Source organism: Heterocephalus glaber, unplaced genomic scaffold (genome assembly GCF_053883595.1).
Source record: "Heterocephalus glaber isolate CG9 unplaced genomic scaffold, H.glaber_assembly_v1.0 deba00001826, whole genome shotgun sequence".
NCBI classification, from domain to species: domain Eukaryota; kingdom Metazoa; phylum Chordata; class Mammalia; order Rodentia; family Bathyergidae; genus Heterocephalus; species Heterocephalus glaber.
The window spans coordinates 255,886-272,059 of record NW_028258489.1 but is presented as its reverse complement, the minus strand read 5'-3'; the positions used below and the strand labels follow the sequence as shown (position 1 = coordinate 272,059).

Sequence of the window (16,174 nt, the reverse complement as noted above, 5' to 3'; positions counted from 1 at the left end):
AAACTTGTGACGATCCAATTTCTGTATCGAAATTGTCCAGAACGGTACCCATTAGACTGCTGTGGTATTGACCATTTGATGTGTGAATGGTGTGAGGGGAGGAGCTGAATTATTTAATGTAATTTTAATTGAATTTGAAATAGTCACATATGATTACCTGCTAGCAGGGCTGAGGATGTAGCTCAGTTTCACTGCTCCTGCCTCTTAGCTAGCTATATACTGTACGGAACAGGTTGAGAAAATGTCCTTTGACAGTTTTCTCGGTGCTCACTGACACATGCAGAAGAACTATGTGTTTATCTCTGAATTTCCTAGCAGCCTTTGCAGTGTGACCCATGAAATGTTTTCTGTTTTGTAATCTACCATAGTTATAAAAGCTATAACAACAGCTATACAAAAGCTATTACGTTTTCTAGGATGTGTAAAAATAGGTAGTGATTCCAGGTAGATAGTAATATTAATCATAGGAGACTAACATTCAATACTTTTTGTGTGCTTTTTTTTCAGCGATGGAAAATAATGTCCTGCAAGATGAGGATTGAACAACTGAAACAAACGATATGTAAAGGAAATGAAGAAATGAAGAAAAGTAAGTAATTTGCCTCCCTTGCTCCAGCCTTGATAACGGGTTCCTGTGGAATTTCATGGGACTGATACTCTAGGGCCACTTGAAGAGAGGAAAAGTGGGGACAGGTGACTTGGAAAAGTTTATGACAAGCTGAATATCCTTTATTTGAAGTGCTTGGAACCAGAGTGTTTCAGATTTTGGATTTTTTATATTTGCATATACATTAATGAGGTAGGAGCCATGTCTAAAAACAGAATTCATTTTTGTTGTATGTGCATCTTCAATGCATAGCTTTGAGGTCATTGTATATAATATTTTCAGCATACCTGTACTATGTGCCTTTACATGAGGTCAAGTGTGGAATTTTTCACTTGTGACATGATTTTGGCATTCAGAAAATTGGATTTTGGAGCATTTTGGATTTCAAATTTTCTTGTCAGTGATGGTCAACGAGGACCTGCCTTCCTTTCTACTTGTAAAACATTTATATAAAGAATTTGTATCAACATGAGGTGATAGATGCCTTCAGTAATCTGCTGCCTTTCTCAGGTAAAACTTTAAGGAAGAGGTGGGGATGAGCTCAGTGCTAGAGCTCATACTTCTTATGAGTGATGCCCTTAGTCTAGTCCCAAGCACGACCAAACAAAACTGTTAAAGAATATTTGCTCTCCTTCACCTTAGCTAACTTGATACACTTGGTAAACTCAAAATAATCATCAGTTTATGGCAGGAGCATCAAATACTGGCTTTTCTTCTTATTGAATCTCCTACATATTTTATTTTAATTGTACTGATTTTATATTACATTTGAATACTTTATACTGTGTCATAGGTGGTTATCAAAATTTGAGTCCTCTTAGAAATCTTCATCCTTAGAAGCATGTATTTCTGATGAGAGTGTTAGGCTTTGAGTGAGTTACCTAGCAAGCCTCATGAATCCTCTTCCTGTCTTCAGATGTAGGTACTTACAGAATGGTAATCAAAGCTTCCTTTGACAGTGTTTGTGCTCAGGAAGTCCTCATGTAGAGTTGCTCAGGATGAACAGGTTAAAGAAGCAGGGCAGCATGATACACAGGCACTCAGTGCTGCAAGCAGCCAAGGGTCACTTGAGCTCTTCTTGCCTTCTCCACAGGCTTGCGTTCAGTAGCAGGATGGGAACTTATTAGTAAACATTGGCTTCATCCTCCTTCCCCATCCTCCATGGTGTTCAGACCAAGCTTTGCCCCCAGGCATCTGTGAAATGTCTCAAAGTACAGAATGTACCGAATATGCACGTATTGCTGATGAACAAGTTTAAAGCTTTGATCAGTTCTTTTTCATAGGTTCCTAACTCTCAAAGCAAAAATTCCAACCACATAAAAATCATGGCCCCTGCCAACGAAATGGTTTATACCAGTAATCCCAATACTAGCTAGGAGACTGGGGGAGGAGGGTCACAAGTTCAAGCCCAACCTGGGCAACTTAGCAACTTGGCCAGACCTGCCCACCCCACCTCCCTGGCTCCTTCCCTCCCCTCCCCTCCTTCCTTTATTTTGATTTTTTGAGATAGGGTCTTTCTGTGTAGTCCAGGCCATCTTTGAGATCACTGTGTAGCCCAGGCTGTCCTTGAACTCATGGCAATCTTCTGCCTCAGCCTCCTGAATGCTAGGTTTGTAGATGTGTGCCACCACACCTGGCCTGGACCCTGTTTTTAACACAAAAATAATGGCTGGAGCTATAATTCAGTGTGAAGGCTTTGGGTTGAATCCTCAGTACCAAACTACATGCCCCGCCCCCGCCCCGACCTTAAAGCAGTGAACTCTAACAGGTTTCTATCCCTAGCAAATCATCAGTCACCTGATGACCCTTTTTATGGTTTACAAAAACCTGGCTCAACCCTAGACATATGTGAATTATCACAGTTTGAATGTCATAGCCACATCCTCTTGCCATGTTTGGGAAAAGGTTTCCACATGCTTATTTTGGATTTCTGGACTTGTTTGGTCATGCCGAGGATCAAACACAGGCCTAGTACATACTAGGCAAGTGTACGATCGTCAAGCTACACTGTTGTCCTGTGCTTCTTTTGTCATGACTGGAAGTTTGTAGAGTGGCCTAGGTCTGTTTCCCTTACTTTGAGCAGCACTACTCGCGGGTGGCTCTGATAACCTGTCAGGGTTGAAAGCTTCTGCTCTTTAGAAAGGAAATGGAGTCTTGTTTCCATGTTCTAGACCACACTGGCAGTTTTGCAAAGAATTACAAATTATCAGAAGTGATGCTTGGACTCAAGTTCATGGATCAAAAGGCTTGCTACCCAATAGTCTGTAAAACCGTTGTTGAAATAGCATGTGTTCACGTAATGGGTATGAATTATAAACTGTAGAGCCTGATGAGTTACTTTCCCAGTGTGTTTTGATTTACAGTTTCATGATACAGTATGATATAGATACATTATATAGCCTAGATAGGGAAGTTAGGTTATAGCAATTGTGGGGTTGAGTTAGTTGATCTCTACTGCAGCCAGAGCTACTTATCCAAAGAAGCAAGATCAGATCACAGTAATAGCATGAGACATTCTGATATTTTGGGGGAGATGGCAGGGAGAGAAGGACAGCTCTGAGTTCTAAACCACCACTGGTTGCAGTTGGGGTGACCATGATGATTTCTTGCCACTTTGGATGAGTTGTGATAGTAGATTTGAAACAGTGCTAAAAGATATGTCTGACTTGGGACTGTGGCTAGACAGACCGATGTGGATACCTGTAAAGAGCTCAGTAGAGATCATGAAAAAGATTGAGCTCCCTGGAGAGTAAGTTAATGATAGAACCAAGAGACTGAACCTTTAGGACATTCACATTGATCAGGGACAGTAAAGAGATGTATCTAAGGAAAAGCAGCTATAAGAATTCTGAGGCCTGCAGCAGAGGTCCTCAGGAAGAAGGCAGTTTGGTTGCATGGACCCTGAAATGTGTATTGTATTCTAGTCAGGAGAGAGGCTTGGGTGGGACCTGGTGTAAGGAACTAAGAGCTGTGTGCCATAGGAAAAGTCTGAACACATCTTAGAGTTCTGAGGAGCAGGTCTGGGCTGCATTTATGGAATGGTCCTTGCTGGGTGGGTAACATCTGGAAATTGGGGGAATAAGAGGAAATAGCAGCTCCTGAGAGATATTGGACAGCAGTATGGAGATCAGTGTGTGTGGGGTGACGACTGGTTCAGTGTTCATTCATTCCCTGTTTAAGTGGTTCCATCTTGTGGAAAGAATCTGAAGGGTGGAGTAAGTAAGCATGAAGGGTCTGCACAGGGAGATATGAGATACTCACCAGTTTGGGGGTGACCTGTAGCTGAATAGCTGAGTTTTGCTTGTTGTTTATAATAATTTTGTGAGTGAAAGAGGGCATGACTGCCTGGAGTCCAGCCAAGCTGGAGACATGGAGCATGCACGAGAGGTGACTAAGGTTTTGATAGTAGGAATAAAAAACAAAACAAAACCTTGGTAGAAAGAACTGGAGGACAGCTAGGGAACAGTGAGCAGCTCTAAAATAAGGGTGAAGTTGGGAAGCTGGCTTCTAATGTACTATTTGGAAATTTTTCTGGTAAAATAATAAACTTGTTTTTGAACCTGAATGTGATTCCTAGTTTTCTGTCTGAGAATATACAATGTGTCATTGTTACTCCAGTGAAATTTTGCTTCAGCCCAACAGCCCTTGCAGGTCTTAGGATCCAGAACCTGAAAGAGCTCCACAAATGGGGCCTAAGTCTGCCAGGGCACATGCACCCCCGTCACGTGGAACAGCGTCTGTTTTCCCTGCAGCACGTCAAGCGTCTGTGTTCAAACAGCTGTGCACACACTGCTTCCCCTCTGCCAGGTGCTGCTGCACTCGGACTGTTCAGAGCTCTGGGGCTGCTCTATTGCCTGTTCTAGTGTGAGATCATTCCTGGGTCCCTGATTCCAAGCCAGGGCACCTCTAAGAGGTTTTTAAGGAAAATTAGATCATCAGTTTTTCAAAATGGAGTTAGACATCTTTCTGCCCAACATGACTATTCTTGGGTGCTTACTGTAAGAAACTCAGGTAATTCCTTTGCTAAACCCAAACCTAGTAGGAGACCATGGTCATGTTAGCAGTGATCTCTGCTTTATGTGTAGGATTTCCATGTCATGAACAGTAGTGGGTTTCATTGAGGTTTTGCTTTCATTTTAAATTGTTAATTGAAATGCTTGTGGGTGGGGGTTCTGCACTACATGGAAACTATTTGCAGAGGTAATTGTTGTGATTTATGTATCTTAGATTCAGAAGGTCTTCTCAAAACCAAGGAAAAGAACCAGAAGCTTTACAGTCGAGCACAACGGCATCAAGAGAAAAAGGAGAAGATTCAGAGGCACAACCGAAAACTTGGTGACCTGGTAGGAAAAAAAACTGTTGACTTAAGAAGTCATTATGAGCATCTTGCAGACCTTCGGCGAGCCCACATTCTAGAGCTCACCTCTGTCATCTTTCCAATTGAGGAAGTAAAGACTGGTGTAAGGTACAGTACTTTTGACTCTAGGTGTGTCACTAATGCACTTTTTGGGCCTCACTCAAGGATCACTGGTTTTCCTCATTGTGAACCCTAAATCTTACCTACTTTAGCAAACAGTGCACTCTGCATAGCGGAGGCGGGGGGTGGGCCTGCATGTATGTAGTCACGGAGCTTCCAGGTGACAACTGAGTCATATCCCTAGTTTGCAAGCACGTGCTGGCTCTCGTTGGTTTTGTTCTCAGCCAGGCTGTTTATTACTCCGTGCTGTGAGGTGCGTACTTTTACCTCAGTCTATTTCGTCATCTGTTAAATGGGGATTGAAAAATACTACCTACTTCACCACGAAATGAGCTAATATGGCAGAAACACAGAATGCTTTGAACCTGGTAGACAGTGGACAACACATGCTGCCTTAGCTTTTTCCTGGTAAATGGCGTTTATTGCTTCTGCTGAGTCTGGACACCCCCCCCCGAGATTGGACCGAGGGCCTCTACACTGAGCTACAGCTACAGCACCTTTTTGAGACAGGGACTTGTTAAGTCATAAAGTTACTCAAGCTGGGCTTGAATTTGGATCTGTCTGCCTCAGCCTCTCAGAGTTCTGGGATGACAAGTATACACCGCCACACCCGGCTTGTAATACTCCGTTGGTGCTATTGGTGATTGGTAGATTTAGAAATTACTGCCAGAGGCCTTTGTGCTCTCATAACCACTGGGCTCCTGGGCTCTGGAGGCTTTGGTCTCTCTTGGTGCTTTCCTCTCTTGCACTTTGGACTGGCTCTGATGGTGGGCTCCTGCTAGGCTTGGTTTCTTCCTTCTTCAGTCTGGCTTTTTGTCTCTTTCCATACTTGGGTGCATACAAACTGATAGTTCTGATTATTTTGCTTCTACCTTGAAAATCTGCTTTGACTTTTGCCAGGTAGTTTGTCATTTGTAAGAGTTAGCAAATAGAAAAACAAACAAAAAAGGCAGATTTAAAATACAGCAGAATAGAAACTTCTAAGGAGACATTTTGGATTAGTGGAGAAAAGTTGGATTATTCAAAAATTGGTGTAAAGCTGGGTATGGTGACATATGCCTGTAATCCTGAGGATTATACTTGGGAGGCTGAGGCAGGAGGATCACTGAGTTCGAGGCCAGCCTGGGTTAGCCTGAACTATACACCAAGACCTTATCTCAAAAAAAAAAAAAAAAAAAAAAAAAATGGTGTAAAGACAGCTGGCTGGCCAGGCTTTTGAGAGGGTAAAGGTGATGAAACAGAAATATTATGCCACATTTAATTCTGACAGGTCACTGATATCAGTATTAAAACACACTACAGTAGAGACAGACAAAGGTGCTGTTCCACATGTTAGGAGACCAGTGACTGAATGTGTTGTATGATCCTGGCTTGGATTCTGAACCCACACGAAGATATCAGCAGGACAGTTGGAGCCACATAGTTCTGTAGAAGAACTTCTGAAGAAGTTCTGTAGATGAGTTAACAGTATCATAGTAGTGTTAATTACTTGATTTTGCTCATTATATTTTTCTGTGTTGATAATAGGGAGAAGTTTGGTGAAGTAAATGTAGGAAAGCTTTAAAATTTGTGTAACTTTCTGTAAGGCTGACTATCTTTTCTAAAAGAAAACATGTATATATACAGTCATGTGTCACATAACTTTTCAGTCAGCAACAGATCACATATACAATGGTGGTTCCACTAAGATTTCCACCTGGTGATGTTTCGGTTTTCATAGTTTGTGTGTTTACCTTCCATGATGTTTGCACAGTGATAAACTTGGCTAATAATGCATTTCTCACAACAGCTCCCCTTAAAGTGGTGTATGACTGTCTAGTACATATGTACTAGGAAAGAAAATGAGAAGACTTTCCCTTCTGTGTTGGTACTGTTTTATAATCAGTTTTTAAACACAGTGCTTTTGAAATTAGCACTATAATATGATTTCCTGTTCACTTGCATTTCTCTAAACTTTTTTTTATAAGCTATAAAGTTTTTATGACTAGGTCTAATAAACGATGAGCAATATACCCCTTATAAATTGATAAACATAGAAGTCATATCATTGAGAGATATAAAGAATACACAAATAAATGGAGAGAGATACCGTCTTTGTTGATCCAGCATAAAGATGGCTGTTCTCAAATGAATTTGTAAAATCAGTGCAATTCCTATCAAAATACCAAACAATTTTGCAGTCAATTTGCATGTCAGAACTACAACTCCATAGGCTATACATGTTTACAAACAAGTTTTTAATGAAAATCTAAAACAACATATTTTATCTAAAATACACCTTTAATAGAATCCAAGTCAGCAGAAAGACCTCTTTTGGCTGATTCTGAATTATAGCTGAATGATAAAAAGCCACAAACAGACAAGGCACACCTGAAGAAGAATGGGAAGGGCAATTTGGTATGGAAAGTGTTAGGCATAAACTTTCTTGAATGGAAGAAGAAAGGTAAGAAGTACAGCTCATAGTTGGCCACAGTGCTGAATCTTACCTGTGACAGCCAGTAGCAGTTAAGTTGTGGTATGTTGAGGGAGGAAAAAAACACGAAGAACCACTTGGTGCAGGGAAGGAGTACAGGCTCAGGAGGCCTTTCCCAGGCTGCCCTCATCCTACTGACTTTTCCATAACCTGGCATTCCCCGTGCATCTTACACGCCAGCCACACTGGACAACTCTTTTCTCCAAACATCATGTTCTTTCCCCTCACTGCATTTGTACCTGCAATGACTTTTTTTGTGTGTGGTACCAGGGATCAAACTCAGGACCTTGTGTTTGTGAGGCAGGTGCTATGCCACTGAGCTAAATCCCCGGCCTGAAATGGCTTTTCATAGTGGGTTTCTGTTCTGCCTTTCTGGGCAGCAGGCCCCTGAGACCCATTTGAAGTCAAGAGCACCTTTATAATAATACTGATAAATGTGTTCATTTTCACTGTGCTCACATTTGCACTGGTGGTTCAGAAGCCATGGTGACTATAACACCCCTGGCCCTGTGCACATGACACATTTGGGGCAGGGACACCAAGGTGCAGTAATCATCGTTAGGGTTACTACAGGTTTGTGATAGATAAAAAAGAAAACAAAAAACTAGTTTCACTTAAGAATTTCCCTGAAGAAACAGTAAAAATCAGTAGTTTTTTTGTTTGTTCAGACAGGGTCTCGCTGTGTAGTTCAGACTAGCCTTGAACTTACTGTGATCCTCCTGCCTCAGCTTCCCGAGTACTGGGCTTACAGGTGTGCACCATCATGCCTAGCTTAGTGTCATCAAATTTGGCCCCTGGAGTATGTGTCCATGTGCACTATGGGATGAAAGGGGAGTGAGCAGGAAGCACTCTTGCTGTGCACTGAAGCATGGTGGTTGGCGCACAGACAAGCATTGGATTGACCTGCACGCTGGATTTGCTGCTGTTCTTGTGGGATGCTGTTTTTACTTGAAAGAACAACTGGTAGAGTTTAATTTCATCTTGTGAAAAAGAGTTCTTTTCATAGAAACCTGTTACCATATACTGTTATTTTTTAGTGAATCATTGAAATTTTTCTCAGTTTTAATTTCTGATACAGCAAATGGTTTAACAATATAGGCAGACTTCACTTGGGTTCTGAAAACAGTTTAAGCATGGACAAGGATGTGGAGAAGAGAATTTGAGATGCTGATACCTTAGAGCCTGCTCCGTGTGTCCCCTTCCTCACATGTGTGAGTTAAATTCCTGTGCTCAGGGCCAACTTTGCATTGCTCTGTCATGTATGACAAATATAATTCCTGCTCTTAGTAACCCCACCTGTCTGGGGGATCGTTGTGATGAATGGAATCCCACCACTCTGGCAGGCTGAGGCAGGAGATCAAAAGTTCCAGCCCAGCTTGGGTGACTTAGTGAGACCCTGACTCACAATGAAAATAAGTAAGGGCTGTGATATGACTTAGTGTGAAGGCCCTGGCTTCAGTCCCCAGTGCAGCAAAAACCAAAAAATAAAGTCTGTCTCCGCAACATGAATGTGCTTCTGGCTTTTAGAGACCCTGCAGATGGGTCTTCAGAGAGCGACAGTGCCATGACTTCCAGCACTGTGAGCAAGCTTGCCGAGGCCCGGAGGACGACCTACCTCTCAGGACGATGGGTCTGTGATGACCACAATGGCGACACCAGCATCAGCATCACGGGGCCCTGGATAAGCCTGCCGAACAATGGGAACTACTCTGCCTACTACAGCTGGGTGGAAGAGAAGAAAACCACGCAGGGGCCTGGTAAGAGGCAAAATGGTTGAGAATTGTGTGTGTGTGTGTGTGTCTGTGTGTGTGTGTCTGTGTATTGAGATAAGATATATATATCAAAATCAATTTGAAAGTGAACAGTTCTGGGGCATTCAGTATTCAAAACATTGTGTGCCCATCACCTCTGTGCAGTTGTAAAGCATGGTTGTCGTCCTGGACTGAAAGTGTAGCATGGCACCCCAGGTTATTAATGGAGTCAGAGATTCTGTGTGTCCTTTTTATCTGGCTTCTTTCACAGGGTTTACATTGTGGAATATATTAGTTGTCCGCTGGTGTTTGTGGCTCAGTAATACTCCATTATATGGTTATACTACATTTTATCTGTTCATCACTTGATGGACTGAAAACATGTTTATTTTTAATTTATTTTTTAATTTTTTTGGTTGTTTGAGATGGTCTCAATATATAGGTCAGGCTGACCTTGAACTCACTATATAGCCCAGGTTGGCCTAGAAATCATGGCAATCCTCCCGCCTTAGTCTCTGGAGTGCTGGAATTGTAGGTGTGCACCACCACACCCAGCTGAAACATGCATTTTTAGATATTCACCTTTGGGGGTTAATACTGCTTTATTTATATAAAAAAGATCTCATTTAGTAACACATTTAGCCTATGAGTTCTATTTTTAGTTTATAACTGTTACTGTTTGTTTAGCAGACCAAACTGGAAACTGAAGTACCCTAATAGAAAAACCCTTTAAAACTCCTGTAGTTTCTCTTAGATGGAGGAGGATTGCTCATTTAGTCATTCAGCAGATATTTAGTGAGCACATGCTTTGTCATGAATAGTGCTGGGTGCTGGTAGTACAAGGTGACCAAGACAGGTGTGGCCCTTTGCCCTTCTCGGGTGAGTAAATGGTTAAAATAAATGGTCAGAGGCCCCATATGTACCGCGGGTTCTGTGGGAGCCAGTGGTCTTCTAGAGTAGGGCAGGGTAGCAAAGGAAGGGATGTCTTTTCTGTTGAGTAGTTTGGAAAGGACTCTAGGAAGGTGACATTTAAGTTGGCATTAATTGTTCTGATACTGCATTTTCAGGCCCAAGTGGTTCAGACTCCAATTTCCTTCCTGGCTGGCTGAGTTTTAGGCTCATTTGTTTATGTTACATTGTGCTCAGAAAAAAAAGAAAAATGGAAACAAAGTCTTGATAAATAGGGTGGAGGGAGGGGTTGAAGGGAGGGCAGGTGAATGGGGGAAAAACAAGAACCAAGGTATATCATAGAAAGGTACAAATTCCCAATGATGAATGCCATCATATTGTATACCTAAAATGTACTGATACACTTGATGAATAGAAAGAAAAAATAACTAAAACCAGTAGACCTTTATGTCCAGCCATGGAGTAGGAAATGCAACTTAACCACCAGTAATGTAATGATAAAGTTACAAATCATAAAATCTTGGTTCATTAATATTTTGTTAAAGTTAAAGGTGCTGTGTGACTGTTCTCCTTACCCTTTAGACATGGAGCATAATAACCCTGCCTACACCATCAGTGCTGCACTGTGCTATGCCACTCAGCTGGTCAACATTTTATCTCACATACTCGATGTCAATCTTCCTAAAAAGCTGTGCAACAGGCAAGTAATTGAAGGTGGCGATGTCTTCTGTACTGTGGATCTGTCAAGTTTTTGTGAGTTCTTAATTCCAGTTAAGCCAAAGATAAGAATTTAAGTATTAGAAAGCCAGAAATGTTGATAAAAATATTCAGATGTTTCATTATCTTTTTTTGTTTTTTTGTTTTTTTGAGATGAGTCTCACTATGTAGTTTAGGCTGCCATTCAACTCACTATGTGTCCAGGCTAGCCTCGAACTCACAGCGATCCTTCTGCCTCGGCCTCCTGAGTGCTAGGATTACAGACATATTTTATCTTACAGTTGCTTGTAAAGTCTCAGAAGACCATAGAGAGTCTTCTACTTAAAATAACTGATGGAAAAATATTATTCAGAGAGAATGCTGTAAATGTAAGAACTGGGTGAATTTTAACAGTTGGAGTTTGTATTTTTTTTATAGAAACTTCATATGTCTCTAAGATTTTTTCAGTTTCTTTGCTTTTATTATGAATATAAAATATAAATACAATGCAGTATACATTTACATATTTATAATTTGCAATTCCTTTCATCCTGGTTTTTTTAAATTAAACTCAGGTCTGCATGGCTCTAATGCCCTTCACATACCCTCCTGACATTCTTTCACCTTAGTACCCTGTGCCACTTGGTCAAAGAAAAACAAAACCAGGCCCAGAAGTGGAACGGCTGGCTTTACTGCCATTTCCATAGAATTGCTTTCAGTCTTTTGTTTCCTCTACTCTTACTACATGTCTTCCATTGCTCATTCAAATGTCAACGTTAGAAGTTCCGAAGAGAATATGGCTACAATAATCTCCTTTGTCTTTTCAAAATACCTTGAAATCTCTTGTGTGAGTGAGGACACACAAGTGGGCACTTAAGAGCACTGCTCATTCGTATGGTGTAGAACTGTTTATAGGAAGGCACTGAATGTGTTACGGTTAAATTGTAAGTTTTGCTTACCAAATGAATGCTCCTGAAAGTCTGAATATCAGTGTCACAAAACTAAACAGGAATAAAAAAAGTGAGTTTCACTAAAGGGAACTTAAACACCTACAACCCCGTGCTTCCTTGAAACTTCATTAGGTACTTCTTCATAACAGATTGGTAACAGAAGCTGGATTTTAGGGTTGTTCACTCTGCTTTGGGGCCACCCCTTCAAGATGCCAGTGAGTGGGGCTGGGGATTTAGTTCAGTGGTGCTGCCGCCTGCCTCACAAAAGCTAGTGAGCTGCTACAGGTGAAAGTTGCTCCTAGAATGTTTGTAGCTGTGCAAGAAGTTTTATAAAAGTTCTCCTTAAAAGACTGTCGAATATTGCTTTGGTTGCATTCTACCAGTGGAGCACTAGATCCATTGGGGTCTTCTCAGCATAGTTCTTTTTTTTTTTGGTACCAGGGATTGAACTCGGGTCCTTGTGCTTGCAAGGGAAGTGGTGGAACCACTAAGCTAAATCCCCAGCCCTAAAGATTCATGTCTAGTGCACTAGGTAACTCCATGCACCTGCATAACTTTTTTTTTTTTTTTTTGGTACTGGGGATCGAACTTGGGACTTTGCGCTTGCAAGGCAGGTGGCGGAACCACTGAGCTAAATCCCCGGCCCTCAGCACAGTTCTTGATGTTGAGGTTGGCGCTGTACATAATCAGGAGTCTGAGCATCTTATAACGATTCAGTACCACAGCGGCATGTAGAGGGGTATCTTCTTCTCTGTCTTTGGAGTTGAGATCTGCCTTGCAGGCAGTAAGGTCTGTGGTCACTCATAGTGGCTGGTCCTCATAGCGCCATGAAGCATTGTCCTGAGAAGCTTATCTCAGGCGCTGATTTTTGTACCTTTGTTCAGCAGTAGTTTTAAGACATCCAGGCTTCCTCCATGGCGTGCCCAGTGGATGGCTGTGGATTCAAGGATATCATGGAATTTGATCTGGGCCCCAGCTTCTGTTCTCTACCATTGGAAATGTTCTTCCAAGCATGCTCTATGAAAGGCTTTCTGTCCATTTTACTCATCACAGACATCTGGATTGTTCTTGTCTGACAAGAATTTTTTGATTACTGGTAGTTTATTCTCCAGAGCAGCCCTCAGAAACTGAGGGACATCCACAGGTTCTGTGATGATTTGATTTTCTGGTTCCTTCACAACTGGAACTTTAGTTTTCCTGTATTGTTTTTTGTTTTTGTTTTTCCTCAGTTGAATGATCATTTCAAGGTCTTCCAAGTTTTCAAGCTTTGATCTTTGTTCTAGTTTTTTCTTTTTGAGCTCTATCTTGCTGTTTCTCACTTTTCCACTGTTGCCCTGCCAGGCCACATGATGGCCTGGAAGAGTTTTCTTGCTTCTCCAAAGTAATAGCAGTGTTATATTCTCCATCTCTTTAATCCCCAGGAAGGAATTCCCTTGCCTCCCCATTGCTGCTTTTCTTCCCTGTGACCAGCCACTGCAGTCTGCTTTGTCTCCATTCCATTGTCTTTCTTTTAGCTTTCCTGGTGGGTTTCATTTCTCAACACCAAACCTTGGAGAGGCCCTCTCTGCGCTCATCACTCCACCATCTTCCTGAGCTCAGAACAATGGCCTTTCTGCAGGCCACCTCTGTCTTGCCCTGGGTGCCTGTCTTGTCCCAGCTGGGCAGTCTCTCTTCCTGTAGTTTTAAATTTAAAAATTAGCCAGGTGTGATGGCTTCTCAGAAAGCTGAGGCAGAGGATGGGAAGTTTGAGGTCAACCTGGGGAACTTAGAGAAACCTTGTCTTAAAATAAAAGGGGGCTTAGCACTACTGTGTTCAGTCTCAGTATTGAAAATAATTTTTTTTTTTTTTTGGTAATGGGGATTGAAATTGGGACCTTGTGCTTGCCAGCCAGGTGGCGAAACCACTGAGCTAAATCCCAAGCCCTGAAAAGAATTTTTTAAAACTACTTAACAGTTTACCCTGAGTAATACTTGGGCAGTGCATCTGTTTGCATGCTATCGTGAATGTCGCTTGGGTGGGTGTCATTTCAACCAGTTGATTCTTGTTTTCACGAGACACATTTGTTTGTCTGTTTATTTGTTTTATATCAACTGTTTTTTTGCATACTTTATTTGTAATGGTGTATTTGCCTTTGATGTTGTTTCTAGTGAAATCTAGTAAGTTCTAGTTATTTTCTTTTACTAATTTGTGTTTTATTTGTGAAAAATAACCTATAATTTTGTGCTACAATGTAAAAAAACTTCTATTATAAATACATTTGGCATAATTTTTATATTTCTCCAGAACTCAGTGATAGTCCTTAGAGATGTCTTTTTCTTTTGTTGGTACCAGGGATTGAGCTCAGGACCTTGTGCTTGTGAGGCAGGCAGCAGAACCACTGAACTAAATTTCCCCCGCCCTTCAGTGATATTCCTTTACAATACAAAACAAACACATTTGGGACACTGAGACTGAATAGGAAGAAAGTGCTAAAAGATCTGCAGAAGAAAAACCTGAAAAAGGAAGAAATACTAGCGTGTCTGTGTTATGAAATGGAAAGACAAGACATCTCCTTATTGTCAGCTATTTATAGAGAAGTGATAGAACTTGAAAGAAGAAATGAAACTAAAAAAATTCCAATAGTGGTCAATGCTTATTATAATTCTATGAGTATTGACAGAAGTTGACAACTATTGACAGAGTTGACCAATATCTAAGAAGCTACCCTGTAATCAAAAAGTGAGAAAAAAATATTATAAAATATTTATGAACCTTGTGGACCAAACATTATGGAACTCATTTGTTATTTATTCAAAACGAGGCTCAAAAAATCATACACAATTTAGATTAGGTCTAATAGATCAAATAATTGAAAAACACAGGATAGGAAAACGCCAACCAGGATGTCTATCATTGATGTCTTCACCATTACATTTAGTGGGTAGACATTTTATTGAAATTATACCACTCACAGAAAAAAAGAAAAGGCCAACACAACAGTGTAAAATGTGTTGTTCAAAGAAAGATAATACAGTACTGCAAAAAGAATTCAGAAAGAGAGTAGATATTACAGGAGATTGTAACATTGCATTCTGTATTGAATTTTTAACCTTAAAAAAAAAATTAGTACATGTTTTGCATTCATGCAGTTTACAGTCATCTTGGGAGTGGTTACTTGTATTGAATGTTTTAAGACATACTGTACACAGGAAAATTATTGGATAAATTTGATAAAATCATTGTAAAATTTCTTGTTATATTATCTTATAAAATTATTTTAAAATGCAATTTTTGGTCGTCCTGTATTTAAGTAATTAGACAGGGAAGTGGTTAAAGATATGGAAACAGTCTACCCAGTTCCAGCTAAAACCTTCCTTTCACCTTCTGTGGGTTTCAAGCAAACATCCCTTATTATCTGTCTCTAGTAAACACACATGGTAGCATCCTAAAGTGTTCTGCACTTGCCTTTTTGTGCCAGACACTGTTCTAAAACTGGGGTACATTGGTGACAAAAGCATAATCCCTGCCCTTTGAGAGGTTGCATTCTGTGGGAGACACAGATCATGGGCTGGGAGACAGCACAATAGGCACGTGGTGACAGGTGCCATAGAGAGCACTGAAAGAGGGTGGGGGCACCCTGGCTGTGTGTGTGGGGGGTCTTGCTGTCCACGATGGGCAAGAGTGTGGTCCTGTGTGGGTCTGCAGCGGGGAGGGACGAGCCATGAGGGTCTCTGAGGAAAGCGGAGTGACCGGCCAGTGCCAAGCCCCGGGAGGCGTGAGCACTAAACTGAGCCGCAGAGAAGGTAGAGGGGGAGGAGTGTGCATCATGAGGGCTGTTGTAAGCTTACAGCTGTCGTCTGCGCACAGTGGGCAGTTGCACCAGGATCCTGCTGGTCCCCTCAGATACTTCTAGGAATAATCTTGTCCATTTCTGTTCCCTTTGGATTTAAATATTTGTGGAGTGTAAATTCCTGAAGTATAATGGCTTGGTGAGCAGGTAAGTATGATTGTCATTTGTATAGGTGCAGTAAATTGCTCTCCCCAAGGGCAGCGGTTTTTTAGAAAGTGTCTGTGAGGAGCAGTTTACTAGGGAGGCAGTCACACAGGGAAGACTGTATATGAACTGTAGTGTAAGCCATAATCTTCAAGTGAACCTTGTAAAAGAATCTTCTGAAAAAATGTTTTTCAAACTTGTGTTTGTTTTACAGTGAATTTTGTGGAGAAAATCTCAGCAAACAGAAGTTTACTCGAGCAGTGAAGAAACTGAACACAAATATCCTTTACCTTTGTTTTTCTCAGGTGTGGCAAATGTGTTTTGAATCAATATTTAA

General features: G+C 41.2%; 1 protein-coding gene and 1 pseudogene across 1 annotated transcript in view; one reads left to right on the top strand and one right to left on the bottom strand.

Annotated features, from left to right (window-relative positions):
* Window positions 1-16,174, top strand: part of Atg14 (autophagy related 14) — a 55,226-nt gene that overhangs the window by 30,073 nt on the left and 8,979 nt on the right. Inside the window, exons 4-8 of the mRNA XM_004871078.4 lie at window positions 508-589; window positions 4,835-5,072; window positions 9,085-9,314; window positions 10,800-10,917; window positions 16,052-16,142. Of these exons, the coding sequence (XP_004871135.1) occupies window positions 508-589; window positions 4,835-5,072; window positions 9,085-9,314; window positions 10,800-10,917; window positions 16,052-16,142 (759 nt within the window). The remainder of the gene's footprint in view (window positions 1-507; window positions 590-4,834; window positions 5,073-9,084; window positions 9,315-10,799; window positions 10,918-16,051; window positions 16,143-16,174) is intronic.
* LOC101723608 (uncharacterized) lies at window positions 11,160-16,054 on the bottom strand (annotated as a pseudogene).